Raw genomic sequence first — 14382 nt, forward strand, 5'->3', positions numbered from 1 at the left:
TTCCCTCCATCCTTGCAAACTATTGCCCCAGCCCCAACATCCCTTTCCTCTCCAAAGTCCTTAAACATGCTGTTGCCTCCCAAATCCGTGCCCATCATTCCTAGAACGTCATGTCTGAAACCCTTCAATCAGTTTCTGCCACTGCCATAGTACTGAAATGGCTCTTATCAAAATCATAAATGGCATCCCGTATGACTATGAGAAAGGTAAACTATCCCTTCTCATCCTTCTCAACCTGTCTGCAGCCTTTAATACAGATGACCACATCATCCTCATCAATGCCTCTCCACCATCATCCAGCTGGGTGGGAATGCACTTACCTGATTCCATTCTTATCTACCTATTCGTAGCCAAAGTATCACTTGCAATGGCCTCTCTTCCCACTCCTGTATTGTTACCTCTGGTGGCCCCCAGAGATCTATCCTTTGCCCCTCCTATTTCTTATCTACATGTTGCCCTCAGCGACACCATCCAAAAACACAGCATCTGTTTCCACTGACAACACCCAGCTCAACCTCATCACCACCTCTCTTGACCCCAACTGTCTCTAAATTGTCAGACTCCTTGTACAATATCTAGTACTGGATGAGCAGAAATTTTCTCCAACTAAATATTAAGAAGACTGGAGACACAAACTCCATTCCCTAGCCACCAACTCCATCCCACTCCCTGGCAACTGTCTGAAGCTGAATCAAACTGTTCACAATCTTGGTATCATATTTGAACCGAGACGGTCTTTCAACCACATATCCATGCCAGCACAAAGACTGCCTACTTCCGCCTCCAAAACATCGACTGACTCCACCACTGATGCTGAAATCCTCATCCATGCCTTTGTTGCCTCTAGATTTAACTATTCTAATGCATTCATGGCCACCCTCCATAAACTGGTCATATAAAACTCTGCTGCCCATGTCTTAACTCGCACCAAATCCCATTCACCCATCACTCATGTGCTTATGAACCTACATTGGCTCCCAGTTAACCAATGTCTCAACTTTAAAATTCTCATCCTTGTTTCCAAATCCCTCCATGACCTGTCCCCTCACCCCCATCTCTGCAATCTCCTCCAGCCCTAAAACCTTCCAAGATATCTGTGCTCCTCCAGTTCTGGCCTCTTGAGCATTCCCGATTTTAATCGCTTCACCAGTGGGCTTTGTGCCTTCAGCTGCCAAGGCCTAAGCTCTGGAATTCCCTCCTCAAACCTCTCCATCTCTCTACCCCTCTTTCATCCTTTAGGACCCTCCTTAAAACCTACCACCTTGGCCAAGCTTTTGATCACCTGTCCTAATATCTCCTCACATGGCTCAGTGTCAATTTTATTTGATAACACTCCTGTGAAACACCTTAAGATGTTTTACTATGGTAAATGCAAGTTGTTGTAAACACTAGGATGGACCAGTTGGGCATAATTGCCTGAATGCTGTACATTCTATATAATTTTATATATAGTTCTATGAAATGTGATTAATCCATTTAAAACAAATAGGCTAATGCCTTTGTTAAAATAACTGACAAAGGAATTTCATAGAGATGTGTTAATGGATTTGTTATTATTTACAGTACAGAGCAATTTCAATCTTTTAGCCACTAAGGAAAATTAAGCAACAGACTAATCACAACTGGCTCAGTTACTTACATGTAAAATAACTCATCAACTCATTGGGCAGCACAGTGGCGCAGTGGTTAGCACCGCAGCCTCATAGCTCCAGCAACCCGGGTTCAATTCTGGGTACTGTCTGTGTGGAGTTTGCAAGTTCTCCCTGTGTCTGCGTGGGTTTCCTCTGGGTGCTCCGGTTTCCTCCCACAGCCAAAAGACTTGCAGGTTGATCGGTAAATTGGCCATTATAAGTTGCCCCTAGTATAGGTAGGGGAATATAGGAACAGGTGAGGATGTGGTAGGAATGTAGGATTAGTATAAATGGGTGGTTAATGGTCGGCACAGACTTGGTGGGCCGAAGGGCCTGTTTCAGTGCTGTATCTCTAAATCTAAATCTAAAAACTCCATGCTGCATACTTCTGTATCTATCAATATCTTAACCTCACGAATTCATCATGCCTCAGATTAAGTCCAATGTTTCTCCATTGCTAAAACTCCTTCAAGAAGCCTGGTTTCCTTCTTATTCCAAACACTTCTTGACCCCTGAACAATTGTTAACCTTTTATTCTGCCTATGTCCTTCCAATACTTGACTCCAATTTAGGAGTTTCCTTACTTTGGGAGGCTCCTCCTAACACTTTTCACATTACTGGACAAACACATTTGTTATCTTACAAAGGATCCCTCTGCCATTTCAAGCCTTTAACCGCTCTCTTTCACCATGAATTCAGAACTCCAACAGAAAGAAACAATTTTTGTTCATCCCAGACTTGTGCTGATGTCACCGTAACTTGTCACTAGGAGCTAAGTGACAATCAAGTTTTTCTCTAACCTTCACATTAATAGTCACAGTTTAGATTGGGAGCTTGCTATACAGTATAGTGTCAGCTGTGGCTCAGTTGGTAGCCCTCTCGTCTTGAGTCGGAAGCTTGTGGGTTCAAGTCCCACTCCAGAGATTTGAGCACAAATATCTAGGCTGATACTCCAGGTCGGTACTGGGAACTTGCTGCACTGTCAGAGATGTTGTCTTTCGGATGAAACGTTAAATCGAAGCCCCATTGACCCTCTCAGGTGGATGGAAAAGATCACCTGACGCTATTTTGAAGTAGAGCAGGGAAGATATCCCTGGTGTCCTGGCCAATATTTATCCCTCACTCAACATCACAAAAACATTATCTAGTTATTAGCACATTGCTGTATGTGGGAGCTTGCTCTGTGCAAATTGGCTGTTGTCTTTCCTACATTACAACAGGGACTGAGCTTCAAAAAGTATTTCATTGGCTGTAAGGCGTGTTGGGACATCCTGAGATCGCTAAAGGTGCTATATAAATGCAAGTCTGTCTTTTTTCTCTCTTTTACGGGCAAGTGCAGTTGCTCACCTTGCATTGCTTCACAAGAGAGTGGTGTTCACATTTTGTTGAGTAGTACTTTAGAGATCCAATATATTGTGCCACTGTTTCACTCACAAATAAGTTCTAAAGTGTTAAAATGTGAAAAGGATTCAATAGAGTAGATACAGAAAAACCTTTTCCTCTGATGGGGTTGGGGGATCAAGAATGAGGGGACATAATGTTAAAAATTAGAGCTGAACCATTTAAGAGTAAAATCAGGAAACACTTTTTCATACAAAGCATAGTAGAAATCTGGAATTCTCTCCCCCAAAAGGCTGTGAATGTTGGGATAATTGGAGCTTTCAAGATTGAAATCAATCGATTTTTGTTAGCTGAGGTGTATGGAGCTAAGGCAGGTAAATGGAGTTCAGATACAGATTAGCTATGATCTAACTTAATGGCAGATCAGCCTTGAGGGGCGAAATGGCTTACTCGTGTTCCTGTGTAAAGTCAAACTCAAGTTCTTTACATACAAAGTAAAATAAAATGAAGATAGCAAAAGGAAACCCCATTCTAGAATAGGGATTAAAGCTACTTAAATCACTTAGCCTTTGCTTCATTTTTAATGAATTTTGTGTCCCCTATTCTATATAAAGCCCATTCAAAACATACAGATTAACTCAGTTCAACAGAAACCGAGAACTCTACTTCTATGACTAAATGCTTTATTGCTTGGCTGACTGAATTGTAATACAATCAGGTGTGCCTGCATCCTTTCAAAATGCACATCAAAGCAACAGTTTAGTGCTACAAAGATTTCCAACATTACAACCAGATTCTTCAAATTTAAGTGTCCTTACAGACGTAAATATACATACATATATGTATGTTGGCTCGTCTCCTGCAGCCTCTCCCCTGTTTTTGAATCCCGAAGGAAGACAACAAGCTGCAGCTGCTTGGTATCTGACAGCAACCCCGGCAATCACTGTTGGTGGCAAACAAACTTGAACTGCCTTTGAATAATAGCCCATTTGTGCTGGAATTTGGAAAGTGGATTGCATCTGAGACCAACTGTAGTTTGACCTCTATTTCACAATATAGATCAGGCAAGTTATTTGGATTTTAACTAGAGTTACATCAGCAATACATTTTATACTGGTGTAAATTCAAATACACATTAGAAATTGTAAATTGATTCACTGCTCAATCAGTGAGTTAAGCCTGTTATAGACAGTTTTGTTTACACGAATCATAGGTTAAGTTTGAAGACATTCTCTGCTTCTTTCAGTGCATTGTTTCTAATTGGTCCATGACATTGCTGAAAAACCTGTCTTTGTAAATATTTCTTAAAATCCTACAAACATACTTTGAATTTGTTTCTCGACTATTCAATATTACACGATCTCCTAATTAAGTACTTTGTCACTTCCACAATTTCTCCTCCCTTCCTTCGACTGAATTGTGAAATTTATTCGTCAGTAAAAACCTGAGTGCAAATATCAGTTCTCACTGGAATAGCTTAACTTTATTTTTTCATATATTTTCTCTAATTTTAGCCCTTTCTTTGTTTTTCTGAATCTGCAATCTATAAAAATCTCTAGCTTTGTGGCCTTACAATGCGGGATACAGAATTCTAAAATGTCAGACATTGTAAGATACTGATTCCCATACTGTAAAACACAATTTATGACATCATCTTTTTCTCCTCACCCTCCTGTCCCTCTCTCCTGCCGCAGCTGGTACTGCTGTGCCTGGCCTCCTGCCTTCCTCCCATTTCTCCTCCAGACCAAGGGGGACCTCTGGCAAGATCCCCATGACCAAATTCTTTCTCCTAGTAACTCCTATAAGGTCTGCAATAAGGAAGAGTAGCTCAGCACTCTCTTTCAGGTGAAGTCCTCAATTTCAGAGAAAATGTTGGTGAAATCTTGACAAAGTGTCCCGGAAAGTTTCCTGATGTCTCTCAAAAGTCTTCAAATGCAGTCTATCTCCTGCAGCACGTGAATGTGAAAGCTGAATATTGTTTTAAGTGGCGCTAGAAATCCTCAGCAACGGCTTCGTCACTTCTGTTCTGCAGGTTGCTGTTAGGAGAGGTCATTAATTGAAGTGCTAGGCAATAAAATAATGTGCAACCTCTTTAATAAGCACCAGCAGGCAGTTTACTGGTCAATCATGGCCTTTAAAACCCTCAGGGCGGTCATTTCCAGCATGCACTTCAACTCCTTTACCAAGACAGTGTCTTGAGCTAAAGGTAGGCTGAACCCATCTTGGCCACCTCAGAGGCTCTTTGGCACATAAAGTATGTGCGGAAAATTGTTCCCATGGGTGTTAACACATCCTTCTAATTGCTGTACCAAAAAGAAACATTGTAAGATCCTAACTACCTCTATATTGAAAGAGTTGTATTGGTAAAGTCTACCTTATGTTTTGGAATGTTTCTTTTTTCCCTTTAGACTTTAGATGATAAATACTTGCAAAAAAATGCAAAGGTCCAGCTGGCACTGCAGTACCTGGATTACTTTTACGCCTTCTTTTTCAATTTCGAAATGATTGTTAAGGTGCTAGGCCTCGGTCTTACAGACTATTTTACAAATGTCTGGACATTACTGGATTTCTTTCTTGTTGTGGTAAGTTTTTGTTTATTAACTCAGTATGAAGTTTTTTATAAGAGTAATTTTTAAAATGTTAAACTTGCTTTGATTGCTTTACGTATTGTTAGTAAAATGTAATTTGATTCTGTTCTCAGGGTTTCAATAATCAGATAGCATCTGTACATCATTTCATAACATGTAGCATGGTTGTTTATTCTGAAGACATTGGTGTTCAAAGGACAATGTGTTTTTTAACAAATGTAAGCTGTACGGGAATTGCCCGGAGTAACATCTCTTCATAAAACACCTGATACAGCTAATCCACAGATGTGTATCATTACAACAGTGAATTATCACATTGCAGACAGATGTCTTACACAGAGTAAACAGAATTATAAAGGCCAGACAAATTATTTTGATTAGAAACATCCTTCAAAAGATTTTGTTTTTCTTCACTTTATTTATTTGTAATCCTCCTCTTGTTACAAATATCTCTTTGCCTTTTGAAAGTTCCCCAGTGCCATGCATTATTATTTCCTGGCTGAGAAGCAGCTTCTGCCCACTAGAAGACAAGGGAAACTGAACAAGGTAACTTGTCCGCCAGTTTTCTCTCTGTCTCTGAAGTGGACTGACTTAGCTCTGGTTGGTGCCCCTCTCTAATGGAAGCAAGATCAGAAATTCACTGCATTGGAATCAACAATAAATTTGAAGACTGTGCATTTCGTGGCACAGTGCAAAAGTACATCAGCCCACTGTGCCACAAAGTTTCTAGCAAAAACTTTCTTTCTTGTATATCTTAGTTTGTCTATTAAAATCCATATTTAAATTATATAAAAACGCATAATTTTGTGGGGGTGCTATGACTGTCATCAGCACTGCAGGGCTCCTTTTGGGCCTCCTTATCTCGAGAGACAATGGATACGCGCCTGGAGGTGGTCAGTGGTTTGTGAAGCAGCGCCTGGAGTGGCTATAAAGGCCAATTCTGGAGTGACAGGCTCTTCCATAGGTGCTGCAGAGAAATTTGTTTGTCGGGGCTGTTGCACAGTTGGCTCTCCCCTTGCGCCTCTGTCTTTTTTCCTGCCAACTACTAAGTCTCTTCGACTCGCCACAATTTAGCCCTGTCTTTATGGCTGCCCGCCAGCTCTGGCGAATGCTGGCAACTGACTCCCACGACTTGTGATCAATGTCACACGATTTCATGTCGCGTTTGCAGACGTCTTTATAGCGGAGACATGGACGGCCGGTGGGTCTGATACCAGTGGCGAGCTCGCTGTACAATGTGTCTTTGGGGATCCTGCCATCTTCCATGCGGCTCACATGGCCAAGCCATCTCAAGCGCCGCTGACTCAGTAGTGTGTATAAGCTGGGGGTGTTGGCCGCTTCAAGGACTTCTGTGTTGGAGATATAGTGCAGGGCTAAGGAGAGGGAAAAATCAGCTCGAACATGCATGTGTGTGAATGACAGGTGAGGGCAGAATCATATTCAGCTGTGATACAACCCATTGAAATGGCCTGTTGACAGACTGTCTGGGCTCATATATGAAGATGAGCCAGCCATGCTATCAGCATCTGTAAAAACTGTACCCAAAAGGGGAAAGAACACTCATAATTTGTCATCCTTTGTACAATTGATTTGACTTTTGGGATACTGTGATAGCTTGTGTCTAATATTTTTATAAGTTTATAAGTTTATTTTTGAATGTCACAGGTTACACCATATGATTGTGCTACATGTGGTTGTGCCATTTTCTTCCAGAGGTATATTTCAGTATAAACAGGATGAATATTAATTTACAAAATACAACATCTCAGCACAAAAATGTGTAAAGCTAATGATGGGAAAGCACTCTTCTGAATTTTAAACAATTGATCTTCTCCTTTAATTTCCTCACGCAACACATTCCATTCCCAAGTAGAGAGAACAAGCAACCTCTCTGAGATATTTACGTTCTCTGTCAGGTGTGAAAGCACTTGACTCATTCTTCCTATGGACAGGGAGCATCTTCACTCTGCACAGTTCCTGATAGTTTGGAAATTAGGTGGTCACTGAGTGGAGAATAAGAACTTCTTATTGATGTTCTTATATGATAAGAACATCAAAATAGCCCACAAATCAAGAGATGGCAACATTGGACAAAGCAGAAATTGGAGGTACCTGCAAATTAGAGATGTTGTAAAACACTCTCACATGGAGTTACTTGGAGCTCCAACTGTGTATAACAATGCCATGTATTAAAGTACATTAGTCCGCTGTACTTAAACCCGTTTACTTCTGTGTAAGAAAAATTGCTCCCAATGGAATTTCAAAAAGTTTTGAAAAGGAGAAATAGGTTGAAAAATAATAGAATATATTTTGTATTTGTTAGCTGTGTTTAAATAATCACACAAAACAATTAATTTGTATTATCAACTATGACTTATTAACTTTTTTCTTATAGATAGGGTGGCTCAGTATGTTAGGCAACAGCATTCAAGCCTTCAAATCACTGCGATCGTTCAGAACACTGCGCGCTTTGAGGCCTCTGCGAGCCATTTCTCGTTGGGAAGGAATGAGGGTTGGTAGTGTATACTTTTATTTTAGTTAACCTTGTGTAAAGTTATAAATAAGTTTAACTAATAATTTAAATAATGAAGCTCTGGTTGGCACATGGTTTAACACACTGTGATAAGAATTCATCTTGGACAGTATCGCATTGACCATCTGTTATACACGAAGCCCAATATTCCGTTCCATTGAAGTCGGTTACTGCACTGAAGAATCAACATAGATTATATCATCAAGTCTCAGGAGTGGGGCTTGAACCAATGTCTTTCTGATTCAGAACCAAGATTGCTGCCATTAAGCCGAGGCCCAATTCTCTAGTCTCCCCTCATACGTAAGACATTTATCTCTGGTATCATTTTCTACTTCTCTTACCTTCCTAAAATGAGGCACACAAATCTGCACAATATTCAAACTGCTGCATAGCCAATGATCTTTATAGGTTTAGCAATACCTCTGCTTTTGTGCTGCATATCCTGATTAATTAAACTCAGGATCACATAAATGATCCATATAAGTGCCCTTGAATGCCTCTATATTGTTGGTCCCTACGTGAAAAGGTAGTAAAGGCAAAAACCCTCAACTCATTTAAAAGGTAGCTGGATATGCACCTCAAATGCTGTAACTTGCAGGGCTACGGACCAAATACTGGAAGGTGGGATTAGGCTGGGTGGCTCATTTTTCGGCCGCGCAGACATGATGGGCCAAGTGGCCTTTTTCTGCGACACAGACCTTCTATGATTCTATGAACATTATGATTCTCTTTGATTCTACTCAGTTGTCCTTCTATCTTTTCCTCATAGTGTGCACAGTTCCAGCTGCAGGTATGCAATGCACTGACCTGTAGACTTTAAGACTTTATCTTTGACATTAAGTAGCTGTTTCCTCCCATTCTCACAATGACTATCCATTACTCCCTGTGTCTATCCCTTGCTCCTTGTGATTAAGAAACTGTTTCTTTTTTTTGCTATGCAGCATTCTTGAAAGCTGCCCACTTTCCCAGCAATGTGCTCCCTACAACCACTAACTTGCTCGGCCTGAAATTTCAGACCGGAAACTGTATCACCAAAATGCAGCAGGAGGGGAACTCCCTGGCAATGACTCTATATCAAACATCAGGAACATGCCTATTTGAATAAAAGAGGAGCCATCTGTCACATTTACAAAGCTACTGAGGTACTGGAATAAAGTGCAGCATCTCACAGCTCTATTTGATAAAGTCCCTCATTAGAGACTGTTAGCTGAAGTTGAAGCTCATGGAATTGAAGGCAAATTATTGACCTGGTTAGGAAATTGGCTGAGTGGCAGCAGGAGATTAAGGATAATGGGCAGGTATTATACTTGGCAGAATGTGACTCGTGGTATGATATGATCTCACTCGCTAATCGGTTTTCCATTTTGGATATTGTTGCTATTACAGAGACTTGGTTGAGGGAAGGACAGGATTGGCAGCTAAATGTTCCAGGATTTAAAAGCTTCAGGCGGGATAGAGGGGGATGGAAAAGGGGTGGGGGAGTTGCATTACTGGTTAAGGAGAATATCACAGCTGTACTGCGGGAGGACACCTCGGAGGGGTCATGCAGCGAGGCAATATGGGTGGAGCTCAAGAATAGGAAGGGTGCAGTCACGATGTTGGGGGTTTTCTACAGGCCTCCCAACAGCCAGCGGGAGGTAGAGGAGCAGATATGTAGACAGATTTTGGAAAGATGTAAAGGTAACAGGGTTGTAGTGGTGGGTGATTTTAACTTCCCCTATATTGACTGGGACTCACTTAGTGCTAGGGGCTTGGATGGGGCAGAATTTGTAAGGAGCATCCAGGAGGGCTTCTTGAAACAATACGTAGATAGGCCAACTGGGGATGGGGCCATACTGGACCTGGTATTGGGGAATGAGCCCGGCCAGGTGGTCGAAGTTTCAGTAGGGGAGCATTTCGGGAACAGTGACCATAATTCCATAAGTTTTAAGGTACTTGTGGATAAGGATAAGAGTAGTCCTCGGGTGAAGGTGCTAAATTGGGGGAAGGCTAATTATAACAATATTAGGCAGGTACTGAAGAATTTAGATTGGGGACGGCTGTTTGAGGTTAAATCAACATCTGACATGTGGGAGTCTTTCAAATGTCAGTTGATTAGCATCCAGGACCAGCATGTTCCTGTGAGGAAGAAGGATAAGTTTGGCAAGTTTCGGGAACCTTGGATTACACGGGATATTGTGAGCCTCGTCAAAAAGAAGAAGGAAGCATTCGTAAGGGCTGGAAGGCTAGGAACAGACGAATCCCTTGAGGAATATAAAGACAGTAGGAAGGAACTTAAGCAAGGAGTCAGGAGGGCTAAAAGGGGTTATAAGAAGTCATTGGCAAACAGGATTAAGGAAGATCCCAAGGCTTTTTATATGTATATAAAGAGCAAGAGGGTAATAACCAGGGAAAGGGTTGGCCCACTCAAGGACAGAGAAGGGAATCTATGTGTGGAGCCAGAGGAAATGGGCGAGGTACTAAATGAGTACTTTGCATCAATATTCACCAAGGAGAAGGACTTGGTGGATGATGAGCCTAGGGAAGGGAGTGTAGATAGTCTCAGTCATCTCATTATTAAAAAGGAAGAGGTGTTGGGTGTCTTGCAAAGCATTAAGGTAGATAAGTCCCCAGGGCCTGATGAGATCTACCCCAGAATGCTCAGGGAGGCAAGGGAAGAAATTGCTGGGGCCTTGACAGAAATCTTTGCATCCTCATTGGCTACTGGTGAGGTCCCAGAGGACTGGAGAATAGCCAATTTTATTCCTTTGTTTAAGAAGGGTAGCAAGGATAATCCAGGAAATTATAGGCCAGTGAGCCTTACGTCAGTGGTAGGGAAATTATTAGAGAGGATTCTTCTGGACAGGATTAACTCCCATTTTGAAACAAATGGACTTATTAGCGAGAGGCAGCATGGTTTTGTGAAGGGGAGGTCCTGTCTCACTAACTTGATTGATTATTTGAGGAAGTGACGAAGATGATTGATGAAGGAAGGGCAGTGGATATGGACTTCAGTAAAGCCTTTGACAAGGTCCCTCATGGCAGACTGGTACAAAAGGTGAAGTCACATAGGATCAGAGGGGAGCTGGCAAGATGGATACAGAACTGGCTCGGTCATAGAAGACAGAGGGTAGAAGTGGAAGGGTGCTTTTCTGAATGGAGGGATGTGACTAGTGGTGTTCCGCAGGGATCAGTGCTGGGACCTTTGCTGTTTGTAGTATATATAAATGATTTGGAGGAAAATGTAGCTGGTCTGATTAGTAAGTTTGCGGACGACACAAAGGTTGGTGGAGTTGCGGACAGTGATGAGGATTGTCAGAGGATACAGCAGGATATAGATCGGTTGGAGACTTCGGAGGAGAAATGGCAGATGGAGTTTAATTCGGACAAATGTGAGGTAATGCATTTTGGAAGGTCTAATGCAGGTGGGAATTATACAGTAAATGGCAGAACCCTTAGGAGTATTGACAGGCAGAGAGATCTGGGCGTACAGGTCCACAGGCCACTGAGAGTGGCAACGCAGGTGGATAAGTTGGTCAAGAAGGCATACGCATGCTTGCCTTCATCAGTCGGGGCATAGAGTATAAAAATAGGCAAGTCATGCTGCAGCTGTACAGAACTTTAGTTAGGCCACACTTAGAATATTGCGTGCAATTCTGGTCGCCACACTACCAGAAGGACGTGGAGGCTTTGGAGAGGGTACAGAAGAGGTTTACCAGGATGTTGCCTGGTCTGGAGGCCATTATCTATGAGGAGAGGTTGGATAAACTCAGATTGTTTTCACTGGAACGACGGAGGTGGAGGGGTGACATGATAGAGGTTTACAAAGTTATAAGCGGCATGGACAGAGTGGATAGTCAGAAGCTTTTTCCCAGGGTGGAAGAGTCAGTTACTAGGGGACATAGGTTTAAGGTGAGAGGGGCAAAGTTTAGAGGGGTTGTGTGAGGCAAGTTCTTTACACAGGGGGTGGTGAGTGCCTGGAACTTGTTGCCGGGGGAAGTGGTGGAAGCAGGTACCATAGAGATGTTTAAGAGGCATCTTGACAAATACATGAATTGGATGGGAATAGAGGGATACGGACCCCGGAAGTGCAGAAGGTTTTAGTTTAGGCAGGCATCAAGATCGGCGCAGGCTTGGAGGGCCGAATGGCCAGTTCCTGTGCTGTACTGTTCTATGTTATTTGTTCTTTGTTCTTTGATACTGGTGATGGTGATGGTTCTTCAGAGGAGTGCAGTCAGAGCCAAGTTTGTAGCACCACAGGTGGCTCAGTTGCACAGGAGAGGAGGAAGAGGAGTGGAAGAGCAATAGTGATAGGGGATTCACTAGTTAGGGGAACAGACAGGCATTTCTGTGGCAGTAAATGTGACTCCAGGATGGTGTGTTGCCTCCCTGATGCCAGGGTAAAGGATGTCATGGAGAGGCTGCAGGACATTCTTCTGGGCGAGGGTGAACTGCCAGGGGTCATGGTCCACATTGGTACCAATGATATAGGTAAGAAGGGGGATGAGGTCTTGAAAGCAGATTTTAGGGAGCTAGGAAGGAGATTAAAATGCAAGACCTCAAAAGCTGTAATCTCAGGATTAATCCCAGTCCCATGTGCAAGTGAGCACAGGAATAGGAGAACTGAGTGATTGAACACAAGGCTGTAAACCTCGTGTAGGAGGGAGGGCATCAGATTTCTAAGACATTGGGACTGGTTCTGGGGCAGGTGGGACCTGTACAAGATGGATGGATTGCATCTTAGCAGAACTGGGACGAATATCCTTGCAGGGAGATTTGCTAGTGCTGTTGGGGAGGGTTTAAACTAAATTGTCTGGGGTGTGGGAACCAGGAGCAAGTATCAGAGAGGAATACCAAGGAGCACAGAATACTGGGGGAGATAGATAGCACGAGAGTAGGGAATCGTACGTTATTAGGTGGGGTCAGAGTAGGAGAGAAAGTAATAAAGGCTGAATCAGGGTTAATGTGCATGTATGTGAATGCACGGAGTGTGGTTAATAAGACCGGTGAGGTACAGGCGCAGATTGCCATGTGGAAATATGATGTTGTGGCTATAACAGAGACCTAGCTCAAAGAAGGGCAGGACTGGCTGTTAAATATTCCTGGATACAAGATGTTCAGGAAAGATAGGAAAGGAAAAAAAGGGGGAGGTGTGGCAGTATTGATTAAGGCGAGCATTGCAGTGTTGGAGAAAAAGGATGTCCCAGAGAGGTCGAGGACAGAATCAATTTGGCTAGAGCTGAGGAACAGAAAAGGTGTGGTTACATTGCTCGGTGCTGTCTATGGACCACCAGCTAGTGGGAAGGATGTGGAGGAACAAATTTGCAAGGAAATTACAGAGAGGTACAAAGATTATAGGGTACTTTTAATGGGGGACTTTAATTATCCAAATATAGACTGGGATAATAATAGTGTAAAGGGCAGTGAAGAGCAAGAGTTCCTAGAGTGTGTTCAGGAAAACTTTCTACAACAGTATGTTGCTGGTCCAACAAGAAAGGAGGCACTGCTAGACCTGGTTCTTGGGAATGAGGTGGGCCAAGTGGATCAAGTATCAATAGGACAGCATTTAGGGGTTAGTGATCATTGTATCATAAGGTTTAGGCTGACTAAGGAAAAGGACAAAGAGCAATACAGGGTAAAAATAATTAATTGGGGAAGGCCAACTTCAATGAGGTAAGAATGGAGCTGGGGCAAATAAATTGGAGTCAAAAGCTGGCAGAAAAACTGGTAGATGAACAATGGGCTACCTCCAAAGAAGAGATAGTTTGGGCACAGTCAAGGTATTTTCCCTCGAAGGGGAAAAGCAGAGCAAACAAATCCAGAGCTCCCTGGATGACAAAAAAGGTAGACATTAAGATGAAGAAGAAAAAGTGTGCTTATGACAGATGCCAGGTGGAAAGTACTATCAAGAGCCAGGCTGAATATAGAAGGTCCAGAGGGGAAGTGAAAAAGCAAATAAGAGAAGCAAAGAGGGAGCATGAGAAGAGACTGGCAGCTAGCATTAAAGGAAATCCCAAAATTTTCTATCGGCATATAAATAGTCAACGGGTGGTAAAAGGCGGAGTGGGGCCGAATAGAGAGCAGAAAGGAGATTTTCACATGGAGGGAGAGGGCATAGCTGAGGTATTAAATGAATACTTTGCATCTGTCTTTACCAAGGAAGAAGATGCAACCCAGGCAATGTTGAAAGAGGAGTTATGTCTGACACTAGAGGGGTTTAAAATTGATAAAGAGGAAGTGTTAGATAGGCTGTCTGAACTTAAAGTGGATAAAAAACCAAGGCCAGATGAGATGCATCCAAGAATACTGA

General features: G+C 42.5%; 1 protein-coding gene across 1 annotated transcript in view; it reads left to right on the top strand.

The window, feature by feature from the left end:
• Positions 1-14382, top strand: part of LOC137355739 (sodium channel protein 1 brain-like) — a 234690-nt gene that overhangs the window by 114300 nt on the left and 106008 nt on the right. Inside the window, exons 18-19 of the mRNA XM_068021614.1 lie at positions 5381-5554; positions 7956-8072. Of these exons, the coding sequence (XP_067877715.1) occupies positions 5381-5554; positions 7956-8072 (291 nt within the window). The remainder of the gene's footprint in view (positions 1-5380; positions 5555-7955; positions 8073-14382) is intronic.

This window comes from Heterodontus francisci, chromosome 1, assembly GCF_036365525.1.
Source record: "Heterodontus francisci isolate sHetFra1 chromosome 1, sHetFra1.hap1, whole genome shotgun sequence".
NCBI classification, from domain to species: domain Eukaryota; kingdom Metazoa; phylum Chordata; class Chondrichthyes; order Heterodontiformes; family Heterodontidae; genus Heterodontus; species Heterodontus francisci.